Genomic DNA, 24,687 nt, shown 5'->3' on the forward strand with positions numbered 1-24,687 from the left:
AGCAAATGGAAGAAGTGAAAACTCTGTGTGAGTTTTCTCAGGTTGCCTAACATCTGTTAATGGTACAGCGTATACAAACACCTGTAATAAATTCGGCTAACAGTAAAAGTACACATGGGAAAAAAAGCAATTATTGTGTTGATACATTAGACATTAAAGCCTTGTAGCTTAATAGAAGTTGTAGAGTTAAACTGCTTGTAAGGACAAGCTTAGCACTACCGAGTTGTTACAAAGCACATCAACCTGCATGCAGAGCTGCTCATAAATGGCACATAAGCATTCTCTCGTTTCAGGCATCTCAGCCAAAAAAAAATAACACCTAGGCTCCGTAGAGCAACTTTACTCTGAAAATTCACTCCAGTCCAAACGGGCCATAGATTTTGCTGCCTAACTTTATAACTCCCATGCTCTCTTTCTGAAACAAACTGCTCAGGACGTGCAGCCCAGGACACTCCCACCCTGAGAGAGGAATGCAGAAGACCATGTAGGATAGCACCACCTAGTGCCTAATATCACGGTAATACCACTGGTGAAAACCACAAGGAGAATAAAAACAAATACAGAAGTTTTAATAGCAGCGCGCCATGTCCAGTTTAGCTTTATTCTTGTCGTTTCTATGTCCTGGGAGATGTCTCACCTTGAACAAATACTGCTGTAATTAGGAAAGTTAGTTTAAATTAAAAATACCGGTTTGGGGTAAAACATAATGCTCTGTTTTAAAATAGGCAGGTCATTTATGAGAATTTGCACTCCAAACACCATAAATGTGCAGTGTATCTGGAAATCCAAAACACCAAAAACTCAGTTCTGCAACCATGACTCAAGTGAATAATCATGAGACATCTGTGGGACTACTTCCAGGAGCAGGAAAAGCAGCATATGTCTCCGAAAGTGCTTAGAGCAGTACAGTTCTGCCAATTTTATCACAAACCTCCTATCTGCTGGTTTGAGCCTCAGCTTCAAGAGTCAAGCACTTCCATGCGAATCGGAATTTTAATCTAAAAAGAAAAATGACTTTTCTAACTCTGAAGTTTAGAGAATTGCTTGGAAAAATGTGAGGCATTGAGAACCCTCCAATCTAGAAATCATCACAAGTAATGAAACATATTTTAAAATGTGTGAAGGCAACTGAGGGGGTGTGGGTATGAGGGTGAGGAGATGGCAATCCTGAGCAAACCCTTTGAACCTCGCCGTCGGGTGCAGTGGATCAGGAAATCAGCCTTTCAGCAAAGACCATTACACCCCAAACTCTAGAGGCTTTGCTCTGCTGCTGCTGCTGCCTTCTGCTATTTCTGAACCATGCTGTGAAAGAGGCTGGAAAGCAGCTCTCCATTGCTTCAGGGAGTAAAGAGGAAGAGAGGGAATACTGACAAATCCTATTTATTTTTCACAGGTTAAATGTGGCAACTGCAGGTAATTACAGTTGCATTAAATGGTACAACTTGTAAATACAACACATCTTCAGCAGAGAAGTAGCCTAAACACATATACAACCAAATCTAATTATATGGTTTGTTTCTTCGCATTTCCACAATAATTCTGTGTTTTCTGGGATAGCAGAATGAAGCAATCTGAAGCAGCAAAAGTATCCTCTTCACTGGCAGGAATCCAGCAGGTCATAAGGTCATGATATGCTATAGGAAATTCATTTTACTGTGTTATTGTTGGTCTTTTCACCATTAAGCGATTTTTTCTTTGCTGTTCATGTCACTTGTATCCTTCAGTTTGTAGCCAGTGCAGCATCTAGGCTACATCTTCAAGCAGAGGACTTTTGCAGGCTGATCCCACGGTGGCTCTGTATAGATGTTTGCTCCTGTGGGGCAGCAGGCAGGTCTTCCCTGTTCCTCCTGGTGGCTCCTGAAAGCATCTTTTGGCACTGCACTTTCCATCTGCACTGCTTTCTCTTTTGTTTGCCATTAGGGTCAACTCCGTGTTTTTCCCACTCTGCCCGTAGCATTAGTAGCACTCTGAAACAGACTTTATCTGGGTGGGAAATGATCGGTGAATTTTTAAATACCATTATTGATTTCACATTAATTCTCTTTATGAACCAGGAAAAGCTTTTACGCAGGGCTGTAATAGCCAAGAAACCAATGACAAGTTGTTTAAAGACTACCGTCTGGAAGCAGCCTGATAGATCAACTAGTTTATTTTCTTTATTTTTACGCATATTCTTCAAACATACCATATCTTCAAACATACCATATCTTCACTGACTAGTATTATCCATCCTGAAGGACGTAACAGAAAAGTGATTGCATTTTACCTGCAGCAGAGGTCACTACCTCTTGGACTTCTGCTACAACAGGTATGGATATCTTGCCCAGAGCCATTTCCTTCCTTTCCTTCAGTGGCACATGGTCAGAACAGAATGACTGCCTCTGCATCAGCCAACACCACTTCTGAAGCTTCTGCTTTAGGGCATCGAACCTGTAAAAGGGCAAGTGATTATTTTGTATAACCTCTTTGCCTGTTGCATCAATTTATTTCACATCCTGTAAATCTGCTTCTGGACGCAGATTATTGACTGCTCTTAGCAAATAATATTTTAGTGATTCTTTGGCCTCAGAAAATTACCTTTGAAATGTTTTATACAAGAGTATTCATTATGAACAATTAATGTACTGAAAATGTCAGCACCTCGAGAAGGCATTTTATAGAAGATGAGTAAATTTACATTCGCATATCGTTCAAACTTTCTGCACTTTTAACTTTTCTAAAACGTATGCCTTACCCATTGTTGTACAATCACATGAATTCAATAACCTGAATGAAATAATGTCAAAAAATGCCTTACTTTTATTTTAGAAAAGGAAAACAATCAATTAAGAGTTGTTTTCTCTATCATTATTTTTAGATGTGATATCTGGGAGTTTGATAGCAACCCGCCGTACTTATCCTGGACTATCTCTTTGCACGCTTTTTAGTCAGAAGCCAAAAAAACAAAGGTTCAGACTGAGCTGCAGTCTACAGGCATTATGTAAAGTTAAAACCGCATTTTGTATCAACAAATACATTGAAATACATTGAAAGGGCTACTTGTGCCCACTTATTCTGATATTAAGTTTTAAAACTTAGTATGATTCGAAATTTTTTAAAACTTTTCCCTTTAACATGTGGAAGGAGCAGAGATTGTTTTGCTTCATTTGGTAAGGTTCATGTCTTAAAAACGATGCATTACAGTTCAAACACTCCAGAAAGTATTTTAAAGATACTGCCAGCTAATTAAATTTCAGGAGCAGCAGATTCTAATCTAACTTGCAGTAACATGTGAAGTAGCAGTATCGGTCACTTTGGCTGGTTTACAATGCTGGGAGATTAGAGCATAGGTCACTTTGCATGACTAACTACAGTTACGGGTAGCAAATACCTCTCCTGTCATGTCATTGCACCACACCTATGGGAAGAGGAGCAGGACAGTTGAGCGCATTGTTAGTTACTGCTTGGCAGGAAAAAGCCCCCCCAAACCAGAAGAAACTTCATCTCTGAACTCAAAAGGTCATCCATCAACTTCCTACTTGGTTTAAAATATGCATTCTTCCAAGCCACGATACAAAACCGATTGCTTTCCTTTTTGGAAGGAGAAAGGCACAAAAAGGCTTATATCCATGAAAATAAAAGCTTACTGATTTGTCTTTTTTCTTTTTTTTTTTTGGGGGGGAGGGGTGGGCAGCAGCGACTGAGATAATTGCTAGCTTTAATACTGAATTAGCATGTATTTGAGACAAAAATAATTAGATGGCAAACAGATTAGGAATAAATATGATGCCAGTTGTGTGTCTCATACACATAAGGGAATATACTTAATGTTGGAGTAAAGAGAAGGTCTGTATTTCAATTCAGTTATATTTGGCAGGCCAATTAGAATTGCTCACTCACTATAATACAAATATTTTCTCTCTGCATGTACGATATTAATGGATATTTCTCCCCTTTTATCTCATGGTATGAGTGATGAACAGGATGATTCTAATTAAAACCAACACCAAACATTCCATTCCCCAATCTTCATCTTTTTTTTTCTTTTCATCTTCACTAACTACTCTTGCACACCTCCAAAAAATTTGACTCATAAATCAGACTGTTAGCTTCTTTCTCCCACACCTCACAGGCTGAAGTTTGAAAGATAAAAGACATGTAAACATAGTCCTATACAAGGTCTTGCAACAGAACATAGCTGCCAAGGCACTCATACAGGCCAGGGAAACTATACAATTGTGACAGCTAGACCTCCAGTATCCACTCAAACATCTTCAGAGCTATGAAAAATTGCCCCGCTTATTCCACAGTCCAACACTGCCCAACGTTAGCTATTGCAATGACATGTTGAAACAGAGTTTATACAAAGAACGTTTGATTTGATGCGTTTTCTCCCTTTCATTTTCTGATCACATATCATTGAAGAAAATAAAATGCCCTACTCCAACAGCAATAATGCTACGTAAGCAGATATAAATCTAAAAAGAAACAAACTTGCATCAAAATGTGCCTGGTTTTGCCAGGCAACATTACAAGACAAAGTAATTCATTTAATCATACACAGTAGTAAGATCACCAGTTAGATAAAAAAAGAAATATCAGATGTTAAGAAATGGAGATTACAAAACAAACAATAAAGTTTGAACATTTATAAACTTCTAGAACAACAGCTGGCCTACCTATCTCAGTCATGCACTTGCAGTGACTGTCAATAACCCATGTACACAAAACAGCACAGACACATTACTTCCGTTTATCCAATTCCTAATAGGAAAATTCTCTAAAATGTCAGAGTAGTCTTGTCGTATTCAAATTTTCCTTCTCACGTTAGCCAACTGAGACTTGAAAATACATGAGAATCTCAGTTTTCCCATTTTCCACTTCTGCTTTGCTGTGGAGAAAAGCACAGAAATATAAGCTGAGGAAACAGAAGATGCAAGATTTTCAGTGCCTCAGCAAATCTGGCTTCGTAGTACTGGACACAGACAGGTGGAGAAAAAACAGTTGATTAAACACATTTAAACCAGCTGTTTTGTAAGAAGTCCTTACTGTGCTGTCACCTATACTGTATAAATTTCTTCAAGGCCTAGATCACACTGATGCTCATAATCAGCAGTCAATGGAGAGGGTTTTACAGTGCTACTGATGTCATTTATACACACATTCTTCTAGAATTCTTCTCCGTCTCTGCTTGTCAGCATAAAACAGATGATATCCCAAGACAACTATCCCAATAGGCAACTGGGAGAGAGCAGAGCATTTTCCATACACAGCACAGTTACTCTTTATCGGTTAAATTGGATGAATTCCTGTTTTTATGTCCTTTACATAATGCAAGGTTACACATCTTTTAGTATTTATGTTTGCAAGTGGGGATTACATAGAGTCAAGACCAGAGAATACCTGCCTATAGGGCACAGACCACACACTCTGCTAAGGAGGCAGTGCAAACCCTCAGTTCCCTTCAACTGCAAAATCCTTGACTCTTCCAGGAATACAACACACTGTTCCACCCCTCACCTTGGTGAGTATAAACGCTATAAGACTAGTTAGTTAGTTAGTGGCAAATAAACTTTGAAGACTCATTACAAGGATTGCCGTGCTGAAAGTGAAACAAATCAGTATTCCACCCAAAACAGCCTTTACATGAAGTTCTGGAGTTCTCAGATGGTCAGAAACTGAAGGACTTCACTGATCCAGCAACATTACAGTGAAAAGCATTGACAATGGTGTATCTGAAGAAAGTGAGAGCTCACCCACTGAGGACAAGAGGACAGAGTTCAGATCTCACTAAAGAAACCGGGTCAGTGGGAAGATGAAAAGATCACAGCCAAGCTTTTGACTAATGTGATAAAGATGGGATAGGAAAACCTTCAAGATCCAGAGTAATCTGAGGTGACAGATGAGCAAGGATTCAAAAAGAGATACCTGCAGCATGTTGCCATGAAAAAGCATTACATTTTGTCAAAGTTATCCTCAACAAAACACTTCCTGCTGTTGATTAGCTCACTCTGCTGAGGTACAGGAATGTTTACCTGTAAAATTCAGTACAAATAGGAGCACAAATGTACCCAGCATTTGGATAACTGGAAAAAACACACAACACTAGTTAAATCTGTAGGTATTGGTCTTTCCTAAATACATGCTAAATACACGTGATTCCAGGATCACAGTAATCCAAGCTTCCTTCACCACACAGGATACATGCTTTCCCACCACTTACCTGTGCTAAGACCTGCCCATGTGCCTGAAAACTAGCTGCACTTTCAGCTAGATTATTTTTCAGCTGTATTACCTCCTTGATCTGCCTAACTGCACTGCTGCATAAATGCTAGTTGACAGAATAGGGGGACAGGTTAGGAAAAATAAAAAGAAGGTTGCCTGAGAAGAGCAGGATTGTTTTTTAATGGCAATGAGAGTTTAGACCCTAACTACAAAACACTCTTGAGGACATCCAAAAAGCTTTCCTGGGGAAAATACCTGGGGAACTGATCTAGTGGGTGGCATCTCTGCCTATGGCAGGGGGCTGGAGTTAGATGATCTTTAAGGTCCCTTCCAAGCCAAGCCATTCTATGACTCTATGAACCACTTGCAAGGGTATCTTATGAATGAGGGAAAAGGCCTAGTTGAGCCATGACTGATAAATCCAACTGAGGGCAACAAGGACATAGACTCCTCTTCTCCAGCTGCCCAATCTATAGAAGGAGCAAACTGGCAAGATGTACACATATGATATGCTACACTTTTTTTTTTTCCCATCAGCTGATAGTGTGCTCATGGGAATTCATTTCACAATCTTTTTACATCAGAAGAAGTCCTCTGAAGAAAAGGATACAGTTTTGGAGCAGGAGACCTATAATAGCATTGGTCTAGCAAAGAAAAACAGCAATATTCTGCATATTATTATATGCAGAATTATTATTATTATACTTTGTAAAAATAGAGAGTTCAGAATCCCACTGATAGTTTTTTAGGGAGAAATATGCCATAGGTCAGAAAAAAAAAAAAAAAAAAAAAAAGAAGAAACTATTTTTTTTCTTAGGTAGGTCTAAATCTGGAGGCAGGCTCTATATTCCAGCATCCTTCTATCAAACGATTGATTTTTCCAGTTGGTAGTATTGGAGGTGCTTCTTGTAAGCTTTTTTTTGCTCAGGGTCTGACTCAATTCAATGTGTTGAAAGATTTGTTTAGGCTGCGTGCTCTCCAAGGCAATATAAGAAGACATACCTGCAGTATCTGGGGGCAGAAAACCCCAACTCTACAGACACAACCTGTCATATGGATGTGTTACTGGTGCAACGAGCAGAACAAAAGTAGACTCCAAGAAATAGGAACTGAGTGCAAGACAAATTTTAAACTAGAAACTAACAAAAAGATCTAGTGAAAATTCTCAAATCTAAGCCACAGACTTGAGAGAAACTACAGGTATAAGGTGTAGCCCATGTTTTTTTTTTTTTTTTTTTTTAAATCCCTGTACAGATATGTTTGAAAAGGGAAAGTGAAAAGCAAACCTTGAGTGGATGTTGACTGATGAGTCAAAACATTATCTCAATATTAAATACCTAGTCAAATAATTTGGAAGAATTGTGCTGTTTTGACAGGTCACCCTTAAAATTACATGGTTTACATCCATTGGATTTTAAATTAATTTTAGCACAGCAGCTTTGTTTCAGTTAAGACTATCTGAAATACCTACATTCAGTGCAATCCAGAGAACCAAAATTGGAGACTTCAGTGGAAGGCAGTGGGTGTTACTGGGAGAACAAGGCTGAAAATGCAGGTTGAATGCCTGAGACAGTTCCACCATCATATGCAGTGGATTTCCTCCACTCAACCTCTTCAGCATAAACTCCTGTTACTGACATTGGGTTGGTCTGTACAATGAAATCTTTGCCGTAATGCTACCTTAAAACTGTCGTTCAGACTTCATCTCTAACACAAGCTCTTGCTCCTTTCGCTTTGAGACATGTTGTGCTCCTCATTTATAGCTGGGATTGAACACACTTTCTCAAAACCGTACTGAAACAAAGGCAGCAGTTTCCCACACGTTCCCAGCACAGAGCAGAAAGCCGCACAAGTGAGCACATCCCTAAGCCCTGCTACAAGCCTGCTTATGTCTGTCAAGGGCGATGGGGTTAGTCCCAGTGTGACAGCCCTGTCAGAGGCCAGCACCCACAGCTCTGCACTAGCTGTTGGGTGAAGGCCCACAGGAACTGCATACCATCTTCCTCCTCACTTGTGGAGCAGCTGTACAAAACCGGGTGCTTTTCCCATCAGTTATCACTCGTACTTACTCTCCCTCCTCTGAATATACACCCAAGAAAATCCTGAAGCAGGTAAGGTGTATATGCATACATGGTTTTGAAACATTACCACAGAGTGCTGTACTGATGCTTTAAAAAATCCCTACAGGACTTGTCAGCAGTTACCTTAAAAAAATTAATATATATATATATAAAAACTGAAGCAATGTTCAGGTTTCCATAAACATTTTGGTAGGGCAGAATCAAAATTAGGATGTTAAATAACCAAGTCCCAAGACCCAAGTGCTTATAGAAACAATATATTTTTTCTTTTCCTGAGGTCTTTACTCATTCTGCAGAAACCCTGTTGGTACAGCAACAGACAGCATCCCAGTCACAGTCATCTGTGACGCAAGCCACTAAGGTGAGCTGAAATACAGCTAGATTTCTGGAGACGTGGATTCCAGGTAAACAGCAGGGACTTCCAAGAATCATTTGCTGTAACACGTGGAAGACTTAGCTGAAGCAGGGGTCAGAGCAACTGCAGCAAAATGGCATTAATACTTTCAGCTGCACAGTAAGCAGGTTCAACCAGTTCTAGATCCCACTATTTCTGAAATGCTCAGATCTTCCAAGCTCATGAGAAACAACCCTCTAGGTTTAAAGTCAGTAGTCGCCAGTGGGTCACGCCAAAATCTTCAGTATAGTATTTTTAGGCCAGGGATATATTAATGGCTTATGAGATAGAAATAATAGGCAGAAGTCTTCTGCTCCTGAAAGTAGAAATGTGACACTGTAGAGAAAGCCTTAGATAAAGACTCCTGTACACCGGGTTCTATTCCTGGCCCTGTTAATAGCCTGTGAATGCTCTCAGGCAAGTCATTTCAACCCTTTGTGCCTCACTTTCATCTGTAAGGAGAGGGATAGATACGTGGCTCTTTTGCAAAGCCCTCTGAACTGATTAAAAAGTGCGACAGAAAACTGACTTGTATTTCTTCTTCAAATCTAGGAGCTGTATGTAGCAGAAGGCTCTGTGGTGGGCTTTGTGTAACAAGCTGCAACAGTGGTCTCAATATTTCTTGTTCTCTCAAATATTAGGAAGCAAAGACGAGTAAAAACATTGTGTTCCACTTAACTGCAAACCAACAATTTTGTATTTTTCAATTTGCTGATTCTGAACAATTTGTAAATAGATTTAAGCCTTTGTATACAATTTAAGGTCTGCTCTTACTTATCTGTAAACCCCTTAGAAGCAATCCACAGACCACTATCCATTGAAATCTTCTATTCTCGACTTGTTTTGATCAACTGTTGAAGCAATACTCACATCCTCAGTCTCTGAAGCAAGGCCTTTCAGGACGCTTTTGAATGGGCACATTAAGGGCAATGAAATAGCGGGGATTCCAGCAGATCACCCTGGCCTGAATCATCCTGACTGAACAGTTTACACTGGCCCACATCCATTTGTAAACCCAGATTATTCTCTGACCCCACCATCTTGTTTCTTCTTCATTCTGAGATTTTGGAAGGGAAATGCTTAGCTGTACTATCCCTTTACTTGAACAGATCTTCAAGTTGTTCATAACAATCTTCACTTCAGAAGTCACCTGAACCAGAGTTGCTCACCTGTCTCTGCAGGTTACCCTCACAAATAAATAGGAAACTCATTATCAGTATTTCCTTCAGTACTACTGCCTGCACTACTTCTCTCTATGAAGTAGCCTCATTAGCTAAGCAGTTCTAACTACTCAATGTTAACACATAATTAACATGTTACTGTCATCACTAAGCACTCCATGGCATCCCTTTCTGCGTTCAGAAAGGAAGTTGATTTCTTCAAAGCAGCAGCCAACCCTTCATGTACATACAGAGAACTGAGTATCTTTAATGCTTCAATACATCTACATTTGAAATGAACTGGCACACAACAGCTCTGCCCAAACTGCTTATGCTGAAAGTGGCCCAAGTAAACTCTTTACCAGGTCTTGTGCCTTGCTGTTCGCAGGTCACCAAAAGGTGGTTGGTGGCAAAGAACCTGTCTGACAAGCATTTATTTTTTTTTGCATAATTATCTATAATATAAATCACATTATGGTTTAGTTCCACGTTCTGTTCGCTCTCTTTCCAATTTAAATAAAGAAAAGCTATGTTGACAAAGGCAACATTAACTTGCCACTATGAATTGCACCCACATTCAGAAAAGCTTTTATTAGCATATCATACAGGATGGCTTAAATCATCTCCACAGTAGTCAGTACAACATAGCCTTAATATTAGTTTGGACTTCAGTGCCATTTGCATCACAGAAAGGTTTCTCCTCTCAGACACTACATGGCAGTAACAAATGCTTGGGATGACTATGTATAAGAATGTAAGGACTTACAAAACTGAAATTATGATAATCAGCTCCCAGCCATCACAGACAGAATAATTTTGTTATGAGGAAAAGAGAGGAATACTAGTAAAAACTGTTCTGAAGACTTTTCAGGCTTTCTAATGTGTAGCCATGAGCACTAGATTAGTGCAGCTATTTTGATACTCCATGCCTTGTAAGCCAAATGAAAGCGCCCACAATATCACTTTTTGCACCAGTGATTTATTTAGTAGCTTTACACAGGTTGTCTTACTCAGCATATGAGGTTATTACCACATCAACTCAGAACATTTTTCAAACTTCTGTGTAGCTTTCTAGAGATTGCCCTCAATCCCTCTTGGCTAAATCAGTAAGAATACGTATTGGAGCTGCTTACATGTAGTCACAATATTTCTCTCCATTTACAGTATATTTTGCTAGACTCCCACTATTACATCTTTAATACAGATTACCACATTAGACAATTACAAGAGGTCTTTTTATGCGAAGAAATCATTGGGTTTCAAAGTAGTTCAAGTGAAGATTTGAAGTGACTTGAAGTCAAAAGTCTGCTCTGGTTCAAGGTTTCAAAGTTTTATTCTAGTATCAGAATGTTATTTTATGCTTTAGGTAAAAGCTAGTTCAAGGGTCAAGATGGATGATGAGCATGTTTTCAAAAATTTGGACAGGGTACCAGAAAATCAGGTTATACTATATTGCACAACTGCAGGTAAGTTGGAGTCACTAAGGATTCATTTGGTGGATCTTGGTGAAGACAACACAACCAGAAAACTTTAACAGAAATACAAATAAACTTCTGTATTCGTATAGTTACTTATTTTTTTATATATGTACTAATAAATATAGTTTGCATAATTAGCTCATTAATAGGCTATATAAGACTAAGTTTTCAAGCGATATGAAATCCCTCAACTGTGTCATTGTTAATTAGGCAGTTTGTTACTATGGATCACCCTTTCTACTTGAAAGTTAAAGCAGTTTTACACTGCTGTTACCTGAAAATATATTTTACATGTACATTCTAATGGAAGCTTATATACTAGCCTGGTAATTGTTATGACAGAAACTAACCCCAAGTAGAGTGACAACTGATCTTTTTTCCTATGAAGTTCTCTTTACAAGTGCTTACCTTTATTATTTCCCCTCCCTTTAAGATTATTTCCCCTCCCTTTAAGAGACAGTAGCAAGAATTACTTTTTTGATGCATGGAAAATAATTCTTCAGTTTCTTCCACCATTCTTCAAGGCAACGGAATAGTAAGTCAAAGAAGTCCTTAACGGTTACTACAAGATTTCTTTATTTTTATATGTATTTACACATATACATACACATATACACAGAGGCTTGTTTTCTGACCTGGTATGAACTTAAAAGGAAGGTTTCACTGTTTTTTACCTGAAAGCATAAACATTTTAAGATTTTTTTTTTTAAATAGAGCATTCACTTCTTAAGGTTCCATTACATCTTCACGTCTGCTTCGAACAACCTTCTGCCTAATGTGCTTTTAATTACAACCCTTTGTTTACACTTCATGCCATGATAACACACCAGGTCCTGATTCCGCAGAGGCTTCCAGGCGCTTGGATTAAGCGGGACCATGCACAGACCAACCTTTGCATGGCTAGAAGCAGATTACGCAGAGAAGATCCAGATTCTTACCGCTTGGATTTTGCCATTGGATTAGGTGAAGTCTGAAAAGGAAAAAAGATAGGTAACTTTATTTATTTATTTTTTTTACGGATCTCAGGCCCCCAGGTGAGCACCAATATAATAAAGGAGAAGCTTCACACAGTGTCAGCCCCAAATAAACACAGTATTACGTTAGGAAGAGCGTTTACACAGAGAAATACGCCCATCCCCGAACGAAAGAGTTGCTGACAGCCCCTCAGGAAGCCAGCAGCCACCCTCCCACCCTGCCCGGCGCCCACACCCAGCAGCAGCAGGTTACCAAGGCGCAGCGCACACACACAACAAGGCACTCCGGGCGGCGGCCCTCCGCCCGCCTCCTTCCCCTTTTACACACGGCTGAGGGCCCCCAGAGCCCTCCGAGCGCCCTCCTCCAGCGGGAGGCTCGCGGCGAGGCGGCCCCGTCCCCGTCAGCATGGCGCTGCGGGCGCAGGCCCCGTCCCTCCCGGTGCCCGCCATGGCGGCCCACGCAGCGCCGCGCAGCCTCGCCTCAGCGCCCCCCCCCCCTTTCCCCTCCCGCCGCCCTTATATCGGGCTCCGCCACCCCACCCCGCGCCGCGCCGCTCGCCCGCCCCTCCCTGCCCCGCGCCCGATAGAAGCGGCGCGCCCATTGGCCGCCCCGCCGCCGGCCGGCTGTGTGGGAGGCGGCGATTGGCGGAGCGCGGCCGCCAGCGGCTGCCTCCCCGCGAGTGTGTGTCTCCGGCAGTGTCAATGGCTCCTCCTGCCACGGAGCAGCGACGGGCTTGAGCCGGGCCGGGCCGGGGGCTCCTTTAAGAGAGCGCTGCTCGGGGGGGGCCGCCGAGGGGGGCGCCGAGACATCGTCCCCCGCAGCTCAGCGCTCGGGAGACCTCCGCGGCTCCTCCGCCTCTCGAGCACAGCCGGGAAGGAGGAGGAGAAGGAGGAGAAGGAGGAAAAGGAGGAGAGGAGGAGGCGGCGGCGGCAGCGGGACCCGCACCCGGAGCCCCCTCCTTCCTGCGCCCGCTGCGGCGAGGCGGCCGCCCCGGGGCTCCCTCCTTCCCCCGCGAGCAGGCGCCGGTTGCCGGAGGACCCCCCCCTTCCCCCTTCCTTCCTCCTCCTCCTCCTCCTCCCTGCCCTGCCGCCACCCACACGAAGCCGGCAAATGAACTCGGTCCGAGCCGCCAACAGGAGACCCAGGCGAGTGTCCAGGCCGCGCCCGGTGCAGCAGCAGCAGCAGCAGCAGGAGAGGAACAACGCCGCCGCCGCCGGGGATCGGGGTAAGGCGGGGGCAGCGCCGAGCCCAGCGGGGAGGTGGTGGTGGTGGGGGGTGTGTGTGTGTGTGTGGGGGGGGGGAGCCTTGCGAGGCGCCGGGCCCGGCCGGGCAGCGGCAGGAAAAGCCCAGGCGGCGGCAGCGGGGGCTCCCGCTCAGGCCGCGCTTTGTTTGGCTCGGGCTCTGCCCCGGCTCGGGGCTGCGGGCCCTGCCGCCGAGCGGGAGGAAAGAGGAGGGGAGGGGAGGGCTCGGCCCCGGCCCTCAGCCCCCAGCCGCGCTCCCACGCCCGCTGGGGAGGGTGGGGGGCGACCCCCCCCCCACCTTCCCTCTCCCCCTCTGTGGCGGAACGGGGCCAAACGCGGCCCGGGGGCGGCGTCCCGGAGCCCCGCGGCCCTCCGCAGCCCGGCCTCGCCTCGCCTTGCTGCGCAGTTGGGCGCCCGGGCTTCGGTTACGGGGAGGGTGAAGGGGGGGGGGGGGGCCGGGCGGCCATTTGGTGACCTCCCTCCGCCGCGCCGCCCCCCGGCCGCGGGCCCTGGCGCCTCGAGCCCCTGAGGGCCGTGAGGGAGGGGGCCGGGGCCGGGGCCGGGGCTCGGCCTGGGCGCTGTTGACAATCGGAGCGCAGGCAGGGAAGCGGCACCATTGTCTGAGGGGTCGGCGGGGCTGAGCGGAGCGGAGCCGAGCTGAGGGATCGCCGAGGGGGGAGCCCGGCCCTTAATGGAGGCCGGAGCCCGATCGCTGCTGGGCGCTGCTGAGGGGGGCGGCGACGACGACGAGGAGCCGAAAAGAAGGGGGGGGGGGGGGGGGGGGGGTCCCTGAGGCCCGGGGCTGCCACCGCCACAGGAGCGGGTCCTCGGGGGGGTGCCAGCAGCGTGCTCCCTGCATTCGCGGATTTTTTTTTTATATATTTTTATTCCCGTTTATTTATTTATTTATTTATTTATTTATTTCCTAAAGGCGAGATGGGGGTGGGATTGGAGGAGACATTTTGCATGTCTTATCTGGTGGACGGGGGGGGGGGGGGGGGGATTTTTAATTTTTCCTGCGCTGGCTGTCACAACTCTGGCAGGATGAAGGCGAGGCTGAGCCCGCGGTGCAGTTTGAGGCGTACCAAATGTCTTCTTAAAATCACACACACAAAAAAAAAAAAAAAGGCAAAAAAAAAAAAAAAAGCCCTCATTGTCAGCTGAATGTCTTTTGTTTGAGTATCCAGGATATCGCATCGAGAGCGAGGTATTTTAGCTGTGGAGATGCGTCACCGTAAATATCCCGGCGTGTTTGTGGCCATCAAAGCGTTTTAATCGAACGAAGTAAATAAAATTCAAGCCGAGGAAGTATTTTTAATTCTCCATTCCTCCCCTCTCCCCTCCCTCCCCTTCCTTCCCCCGCCCCCCCTCGCACACATTGGTCAGAGCAAAGAATGTTCCCCGGACCAGCTCCCTGTGTCTATACCAGAGGATGTGATGTCTTATGCCCAATTATGGGGCTTGTGTAAATCTTCCCAAATCTTCGGCAATTATATAATTAAAATGACTTCACTGGTAAACTGACATTACAAAAAAAAAAAAAAAAAGAAACACTTCCTCCTCTCAATGATACGCACTGAGGATTTTCATCGCTGACGTTCCGTACGCACAACACAGAATTTTTTCCAGCCCCTGAGTTTTCTTCGTATTTTAAACAGATGAAAATACAGCCTCTAAGAGGCACCCGGAAAGGCGTGCTTATAAATTACACGCTGTGATTGTTCAGTTTTATGTTAGACTGCCTGTCTCAAACCATTCACATGTTACTAATTTGCTAAAGATCCAAGCAGAAACTTTTCCTGTTAAAGTATGAGACTGCAGTTTATTTGCATTACTCTGATATTTTGTGGAACTCTAGGTTAACCTTTTTATTTTATTTTTATTTTTTTTCTTACATTGTTACTGCTGTTTACCACTCAATGGTGGTAACTGCTGAAATTACTGCTCCATATGGGTCACTGCTAGCTTTTTGCTTCCATTTTTGAAGGTCAGTTGTGCTAAGGTCTGGCTTGCTGAAAAATGCATTATTAGCATTAAGGGCTTTTGTATTAATTTCATATTTACATTGAGGGTATCTCTAGCACATTTCCTATTCCCATCTCAGAACTTGTATGGTCAGATTCAGTATCTCTGGAAGCTAATGCCACTTTTACCTGTGACTGATGGCTTTGTACAGGGCTGTTACTGGAGAGGATAAGGAAGAATGCTACCAAATGAGAAGTCAGTATAAAAGGGTTAAACTATACCACACAAATCAGCACTGACTTTTTTCACCTTTATTCCCAAGCAATGTAGGTCGTCTTAAAAAAAGTCTGTAAAAGAAGCAGTGTAAGTTATTAGCTGAGGGTTTCTATTAAAATCAGATTAAAATTTGTTTAAAAATTATTATTAGATAATGTGAGTGTGCCTGTGATTAAATTAAAATTATTTTTTTGTTAAAACTGATTCTGCTCGTCCTTCACATCACAGTAAGGAGGATCTTACAAATACTGTAGAACAGAGTATATAGTGCAGCATGCAGTTAATCTTTGGAACTTCTTGTTGTTTCGTATCATTAAGGTGGATTGCTTAGTAAAATGAGTGCTAGATCCTGAACTTTATTTATTATTTAATGCTGCATAAGTACACTGTGTTTGCATCTGTGCAACAGCTGTTAAAATTTCATTATTGTGAGTCTAAAATCTAGAGTTATGACTCCTTTTATTAATACATTGCTAGGAAAAAAAAGGTAAAGAAATCCCCTGTCAAAGGTTCCTTGTAAAGGTTTAAAAATCAAATAAAGTTGTGTTGTATAATGTGAGATTATTCTTAATTTAATATCTTTTATACATGTAGTATGAATAGATCTAATGAACGTATAATGGTGCTATCTATACTATAGATTGGTAAATAATGATTGTGTACCTTTCTTCTGATTACTTTGGGAAAAGGAGATCATAAAAATCCCCCCCCAACTTACTGTGTACAGCCAAGATAAGATGTCATCAGAATATAGTTCCCAAGATGTTTTGCCTTATGTTCTGCTGTTCACACCTCCCTCCATCTAAATTAGCCACTCTGGCTACACTATGCTACTTCTGTTTTACCTTCTCCCTCCTGATCTTTCCACAGTCACCAGTGGCGTTGCCAGTGGTTTCTTCTGTGGTTTTGGAATTCTGCATGAAGGATACAGAATGGATGGGTCCTTTCATTTGATTTAGGACAATGGTCTGTCCAGAAGGAAATTTAGACTGGCTGACGTCTGTGTTTAAAATATTCCTATGTTTGCCTATAGTGCTTTTTATTTATTTATCTATTTTCTGTTTGGCTACAGTTTTAGGAAGAAAACAAGGTTAGGCGCTTTAAAAAAAAAAGTCAGAATGCAGCTAAACTTAACCTCAAAGCTATCGTGTATGATATTTGTTTTTTTTCTTGTTTTTACTCCTCTCAAAATTATAACTGCATTAGTGCACATGTGCTTCTTCACGATGCCAGCACATTACTGTCTATGGTATTAATGAGGTTCTGAGCGTTATGTCCAGTATTAAGTGTTTTCAGGATTGGACCTTGCATGTTGTTAAGCACCATGTGTGTAGCACCATTACAGCTGGTGGGGTTGCTGTGATCCTGCTCGCCTCTTTTATATGGTTTTGGTATTCACGTGACAAGGCAGTGAGCTGGCTGTGCCAAAAACTAACTCCTTTTTTTTTTTTCCTTTTTCTTTCCCAGGTGTATTTTTGGCTTGAGTGCCAGTACAAGGGAAGGGATAACACTGAATGCCTGTGGGTGTGGTGGGACGGTGGCAGCTCCGATTTAGATTGGGCTAAGTTGGGTCAATACTTCTGCAGTTGGGGCATAGGGAATACAGCTCGTATACCTACCTGGCAAGCTTGCTCATTTTTTTCCTCTCTGTTCTGTTTTCCAAACAAAACAAGGCTTTCATACCCGTACGTATGTCTGTCTGTCTGTCACTCTGCAACTTCTGAATTTGTTAGCTCATTCCAACCAGATTTGACAAAGGGGTGTGAAGTTCTTAAGTTTTGTGGAAATAGTTGAATGGGCAGAGAAAGAAGACAATGAGGGAAAGACAGTTGTAACTTATCCTCCCTGCCCATGCCAAGAAGCAACAGCCAGCTGGCCTGTCAGCACACAAGGTAATTGAATTAGTCACTTGTCTGTATAGGGGACACGAGTGCTTGAAGTACTGAGGGGAAGAGTAGGTTAGGCTGTGCAAGACACAAACATGTAGAAACTAAGCTCCAGTAGATCTCTTGCTCACACAGCTTGAATTTTGTAATGTTAAGATAAATATCTTGGGAAAGTTAAGGAGTCTTGATTTGGCCCTGTTTCAAGTGCATGTGTGTAAGCGTGTGCGAGATTATTTTTTATTTTTTAGTATATGCACCAAAAGGGCTACGTTGGTGTGTGCTGGCCTGTAGCAGTGACTGAATTAAATGACTCTTATTCTGAAGCAGATGCCCAGACTTGCATCAAAATAGCTAAATTGGTTTCAGTTTTTGTAGGATCATCCCTTATGGCAAGAAGTCAAGAAGTCGGGCATCAGTTGCTCCAGGTGGAAAGAAATCTAATACAGGTTTTTCCATATTCCTTAAAATAGAGTTCTAGGCTGTGAAAAAAATATGTTTACATACAGATGCGTAATCACTGTTTCTGCAGCAAAAAGTTTCTAAAGTCTGCCTTGCAGTTAAAAAATTAGGTTTTATGAACTTGGTACTGCAAGCCCTACTTTTCCTTCTCAAATCCTGATTTTTCATCATGAGTACAAAAGAGGCATACTTGTTTACTTGTGCTATTGTCCTTCATATAGGACAAGTGCCTAAATTTATGCTAAAGATTATGTATCTCTTTTGCAAAGATCAAAGCTGAGTATATTTGTTTTTGCTAATAATGCTAATTGCCCATAGTTTTGGTGTATTTTTCATAATTCATCAGAATATTAACATATGTTAGTTTCTGAGAACTAGCAAGTCTTTTCAGATTTTGTTTCTGTGTTCCAAAACCCTTGAGCTGAGTGGTTGAGGTTAGGTAAATGAAGTCTCCTCCACTGGTTTATTTACCACCTTCCTGCTGTGTGGGAGCGTTACGCTCTGCCCCCTTCCTGCTCCAGCGCTACCTGGGAGCAGCGCAGTTACGGAGTGGACCAAAGCTGTCCAGCACGTGTCAGGCTTATTGCAGGTGTGCAGGGCATTACACATAATAGACATTATGGGCACTGAATATGAAGGATTTAATGTATATGCATAGAATCAGAGTACCGTGAATGTTTTGTCAGCCCGGCAGCTGCCTGGGAACGTCAGACTTGCTGCTTACTTTACATAGCAGCTTCCTCACCAGCACTGTAAATCTGGTGTGCCCGGCGAGTGCTTCAGTTTGCAGTGTACATACAAAGGGACTGCTGTGTGCGGGGGTCTGTTTGGCGCAGTAACTGTACTTATTTTGCATATGCACACTGATAGTGAGGAGGCCAAGGGCAGCCACTGCGGTGAAGACAACTCCTTTGGTCACCATCTGCTCTGGGTTGCTTCTACAGAGGAAGTTGTCTTGGGAGTATGCTCCAGGTGTATTGTAATGGGGTCACCTGTGGCAGGGCTAAAACTTCCTTTTACAGCTCGTGGCTGGGTACTGTTTGATCTGCCATAAAGAGGGGGTAGTGTGTTCCTCTAAGATTTCTAAATCATGCTGTTTGTAACATGCAATGGTAAACACACTTAACGTCAAGTAAGTAAAGTAAATCAGAACTGCATAGTATGTGGTTAATAAAAACAAAGGAAAGAAGATGTAACTGAACTAATAGGAATTTATAAAATGAAAGGTTTGTTTGCAGTTGATTTTTGTCATTACTTAATCCTCTTCTGTTTTCAGACCATTAAGTACTAATGCTGATTTTTTATTACGTGGTGCTTTTCTTTTTAGCACTTGAAAAGGAGGGGAAATATACTTAGTATTTTTTATTATTGTTGTAAACTTCAGTATGTGAACATATCCCTAGAATTTTAGTTTGAGTCCTTTGTATACAGTGAAATTATACACCTGTTAAAATTTTACTTTTAGGAAGCATTTTGAATTGCTGTAAAAGAGGAAGGCAAGGTCTAGATATAAATCCTGAAGTAGAGAAGGCACTGCATGGGTACCTTTAATTTTACTTCCTACTGGAAAGTTTAACAAACTCTTTTGAGGTGGTTAAAATCTCTGCCTTTGGAATGCTTCTAAGAAGGTAGCTAACTGTTGCATAGCAATGCTTGTGGCTCTTCTCAATACATAAGGTTTGCTTGTTGTGCTGCTGCCTGTTCTTAAAATGTTATTGTTCATAGAAGCTGCTAGGATGCAGGCAAGCAACAAATGACCACTTGTAAACCATTTAGTCCTTTCAGCAGGCTTTTAAGGACTGCTCCTTATGCAGTCCTCTGAGGTATTTCCTTGAGCTGCATTTTGACAAGATAACTAAGTTATTTTAGAGCTTCTTCACTAGAGGAAGGGGTTGTCTCCCTATTCCTGCTTCCAAGCATGTTTTTATACCCTGCCTTGTCTTGTCACTCCTCTGGTTTAGGCCAACCCTGAACCAGAATGCCATGGAAGCTAAGATTCAAGAAAAAACAAACAAAACCACCACCACCTGAGTAGTTTGTTGCTGGTTAAGCACTTGGAACCGGCTAACTGCAGAGTTCAGTGTGTATGAGATGTGGTCCTCAGGTATGCACCTGGGAATTTGGGGGAAGGAAGAGGGACTGCCCCTTGTTGTCATGGCTAATATCTGTTCAAGTAGTTGTCAAGTGCTAAAAGGAGTGGTATTTATCTTCCAGTGCAAGTGATTCTGTGTTCCAAAACTGATTAGATTTTATAGCTCTATCAGGTCAGCATCAGCCTAGTGTTGATTAAGTACATAGTTTTTCCCCTTTTTGTTTTTCCTGACTTAATCAAACCTCATAGGTGTAAGGATTAGGGCTGTTACTTAATGATTGTTTTTGCAATTGTTAGTGAAAACTGATTTGGAAAATGATCTAAACCTCTTAGCAGACAGTGCTCTTAGGCTGGGAGACAGGGGAATGGCTGGAAAATACTGGGAGTGGAAGGAAGGAATACACGTTCATTACTCTGGCTGTAGGCTGCTAGAAGGGTAGTCTCCCTCTGGTTCCTGAACACTGCGTAGGGAAACAAGCATTCCTGGGAACGAGGTTGGGAAGCAAAAGGTCTTTTATTTTTGTCCTACTGTGAATTGCCATTACAGGGCAAAATTAAAAACTGCACTTGGAGATATTGCACTTGTTTTGAATAACCACTGTCCAGATCAACAGAAGAGCTGAACTTGCAGTCTCATGATCATCATGCTGTGTGCATGCTTTTATACCAAGGGGCTGGTTAGCATGAATAGGTCATGTTACAGTAACTATTTCCTTTTGGTAATCCTGGTTTGTAGTGTTTGGAAACAGCCTGCTTGCCTTAAGGGCTCTGACTTGTGGGTTTTCTTTTGTTGTGTGCATTTAGAGGCAAAAGTTTGTGAGTTTAGTCTCTGCTTTCTGAACGGGGTGAGCTCTAACTCTACAGATTGTCTAAATTTGGAGCTATCTTTCTATTTGGACAGGCTATTGCTGGATGACAGGTTACCAGATGTCAGCTGATCTGTGGTATCTGATGCACCATAATTGTTCATGTGTATGCTCTTAGCCTGTGGCAAGTGGAAGGTAATTTGAGTTAGCTTGACCCTCTTTCATTACCTTCTTTCAAGGCACTCCCTTGTCCACGTGGATTGTTAGACCTGCTGGAGTGTCTGGCTAAAACAATAATCCAGTTTCTGTCTCCAAGCTAGTTTGAGTATATCTATACAACAGTAAGATGAGGGCTTCGCCAGAGTTTGCTCTATCGTTGCTGTTTTGAGACTACACCTTGCTGAATGAATGATTACCACAAAGATGATACCCTGAGAATCAGTCAGATGTTATAATTACCAGGTGTGTTTTTCTCTCGGCAAAACTTATGAAAGCTTCATTAGCACATCATAAAACACTACAGTAGGTTGGTTATTTCACAGTATCTCGGTATACTTCTTTCTTGTGTTTAAAGAAGTAGGTTTTACTTTGCAATTACCAAGCATCATCTTGAAGAAGTCAGTCATTCTAATGCTGCAGTAGTGCTTTTTGGGTGTTCTGATTCAAAGCTCACTGAAATCCTGCCTAGCTAAAAGATTCCCACTGACCACAAAATGGCACCTGAGTTTCATCTGAATTGACACGAAAGGTAAAACAGTCAACTTTCTTTGTAGTGCTTAGTTATATGAAATTTGAGTTTGTGACAGTAAATATGTAGCTATCAAATCTGCCTCATCAATAATTATTAAAAATATAAAATACTACTTAAATGCACATGGGACGAGAAATGTCTCAGTAGTCAGGTATTGCCATTCTGTCTTATTCCCTGACTAAATTTTCAGGGCTCCCAAACAAAACCATAGAAGTGTTTCTTGAACCTGCATCAGTTCCCACTCTTTCCCAAGACAAATCTGGTTAGTTAATTACTGCATTACTGATCCTACATCTGTATGACAAATAGTGTCCTTCCCATTTTTCCTTACTTAGCAGATGAGAATTTCTAAGGGAAAACTACATAAAACGTACAGCTCCTAAGTTTGTTGTACTTGGGGAAAAATGGACGGAGAAGTGTAACTCTTGGTATTCAGCCTTCTGGAGACATAGGCCTTGGTGCTGACTTAATGTAGTTCTCTGAGAAATAAACAGTTTTGAAGGTGGTCTATCAACATAGCTTTAGAGTAGGCTGCAACTGATTTAAAAAAAAAAAAACAAAAACAAATAAACAACAAAACACTTAATGCTGCAGAAACACAGCAAAACTTCTAATTTTAATCATTTTTCTATGATCTGAGGACAAAACAGATGCTTTTTGGCTCAGTAACTCTTCCCCGATTATCATGAAAGCAAGAATCAAAAAGGTGTTCCAACAGCTGATGTATCTTCACTTCAAACTAGATGTAATAACCATCCAGATGAACATACCTGCCGTTTCCTTGAGTTGTTGCCATCTTGGAGGTGGATGGACAACAGCTTTAAATGGCTGTTACATTAAAGACTTTGGCAAGGTGTGACGTTTCATCTTGTTCTGAAGGTGATAAGACCTGTTGTTCAAAACAATGAGAGTTCACTCTAGAATTTCACTCGCTCAGTTATTTGACCTGCATTGACTGCAGCGTCAGTGTTGATCACCAATAGTGACAGAAGATCTGAGCTCCATCCTTTCTCACCTGGGAGGATGCAAGACTGAAGGTCTTTAAGGTGGCTGTTGTGTGTGAAAACAAGTAGTAAGTGTTCCATCACCAAACAACCATCTTGTTCTGATCCCTTTGGTTCTTACGTCCATTGTCAACTCTGCAAAGGTATATGGTAACGGAGCCTCTAAGGCATATGCTTCAGGTCGCTGCCAAGAGAACCTCCTTCAATGCAAGTTTTGAAGCCGTCTGGCTAGCTAAACATCGGTGAGAAGGCAGGAGATGAATGTTTTTGGCTACTCTTGTAGTCTGGATGGTTAGAGGAGTTGGTATGGTTGTGACAACGGTTAGTATCTGAGTGACTTCAGGTGACCTTCAAGAGTAAGTTTAGACCCCGTCATGTCTTGCCAAATTTCTCAGTCACGGCAGCTCGTGATCAATAAGCTGTTGATATACTTGATGGTGTATCCACTACCAGTGTGGATATTTGCCGTGGTCAAACTTTTCAATTATTTAAATCTTTTAATTTGAAAGGGAATACCTGACTAGGTTCACTGGGTATCTAATGAAGTTCTGTTTGAAGAGAAAGTTGTCGTGGTGCATGTCAGTATGATCCTGCCTCTCCCATTTTGCCTAAGTGACTTTTGAACAACTGAGTTTGAATGAAACTCATTTTTAATGTTAGCAGGAAATGAAGTTTTTTTGACAGCTCTCTCATCTAAACCTTTTTTTTTTTTTTTTCCTGAATTCAACAGAAGTGGGAGATATAAAATTCTGACTTTCAGTTATAGGCAAAATAACCTCAATGTGTAACTTGAAAAGAAAATATACTGGGTATGTAAACGTTGAAAGAAATACTTTAACTTTTGGAGGCTTTTTGCTTTGGTAGAGCTATTAACTATAGCTTCTGTAGTTGGAGTGAAAATAAGACACATAAAGGAAGTGTGAACTTACAAAAATCTGTTTGAAATTAACTTTCCTTTTTTATTTTTGACATGTTAATTTATTTTGAAATTTTCAATATTGACACTGTATTAGTTCAGTTTAAGTTAAACCTTAATTTTTCATGCTCACTTCATTAATTTTTCTGCTTATGTTTTCTGGACAACTTTATCAAGAAACCGAAGACTTGAGCATCTACTCTGCTGTGGGTTGCTTTAACAAATTAATACAGTAGAAGTTAAAAATGGTTTGCATGTGGCAAAATCACATTTTTTAACTACTTGAAAGTCATGCCAAGCAATACCTGCCCTCCACTGATGCTGTAAAAGTGGATTCATTCCCATCTGCTTGGGCAGATCCCAACAGGCAGCATAGCTTGTCATTTACTTGTCTCCTTAATGGCAAAGATCAGAGTGCTATGAGCTGCCAATGTACTTTTTAAATGTGAGGTTTTAAAGTGTTATACAGTCAGGTGGAATTTTCAGACTGAATAGACTTTGGTTGCTGCCCTGTTGATTCTCCTTACCAGCAAGGTGGGACCTCCAGAGCTCCTCTCTCCTACCGGTGTTAGCAAGCAGGTAACAGTCCCCTGAAGAAGTACTCTAACGCCTGGGGAGGGCAGAAATTTTCAACTGTTCCTATCACTTGAATGATGTCACTTGCATAACGAGCAGGTTTTAAATAGTAGGAAAAAACTGAAAGTCATCTGTTTTGGTGTCTCTGTGAAGTTCTGATGCTGTTGCAGTCACTAAAATTCTGCGTATGTACCAAGTTAAACATTCGCTATGACCTCTAATGCTTGAGTGTAGGACCCTGTTGGCAGAAAGGTTTTATTTTCAGTGGTAAAAATACTGTGTGTATGTTCTGGTGGCTGGGGGACTGCTTGAGCCTGGTTAGTTTATCTTTTCGGGATTTCTGGGATATAAAGGTATATATGTTTTTGTTTTGTCATCTTCCCCTGCGCTCTATTCTGTGCTATTGCAGAAGTGGCCAAATAT

The 24,687-nt window shown here is 42.1% G+C and overlaps 1 protein-coding gene and 1 long non-coding RNA gene across 5 annotated transcripts in view; one reads left to right on the forward strand and one right to left on the reverse strand.

The window, feature by feature from the left end:
- Positions 1-11,869: 11,869 nt before the first annotated feature.
- On the reverse strand, positions 11,870-12,774 carry LOC137853467 (uncharacterized). Its single transcript, XR_011094523.1, has 2 exons — positions 12,545-12,774; positions 11,870-12,287 (listed from the first exon to the last, which is right to left on the reverse strand). It is a non-coding gene; the product is annotated as an uncharacterized lncRNA (long non-coding RNA).
- A 160-nt stretch (positions 12,775-12,934) lies between these two features.
- FBXO11 (F-box protein 11) overlaps positions 12,935-24,687 on the forward strand; it is a 72,885-nt gene continuing 61,132 nt past the window's right edge. For 2 of the 4 annotated variants that reach the window (XM_068675852.1, XM_068675853.1), the window contains exon 1: positions 12,935-13,517. In XM_068675852.1, the coding sequence (XP_068531953.1) occupies positions 13,403-13,517 (115 nt within the window). In that variant the 5' untranslated portion in view covers positions 12,935-13,402. Of the gene's footprint in view, positions 13,518-19,101; positions 19,252-19,321; positions 19,346-24,687 lie in introns of those variants that run through there. The other 2 variants (XM_068675855.1, XM_068675854.1) reach the window with 2 other exon arrangements.

This window comes from Anas acuta, chromosome 3 (genome assembly GCF_963932015.1).
Source record: "Anas acuta chromosome 3, bAnaAcu1.1, whole genome shotgun sequence".
Classification (NCBI taxonomy): Eukaryota; Metazoa; Chordata; class Aves; order Anseriformes; family Anatidae; genus Anas; species Anas acuta.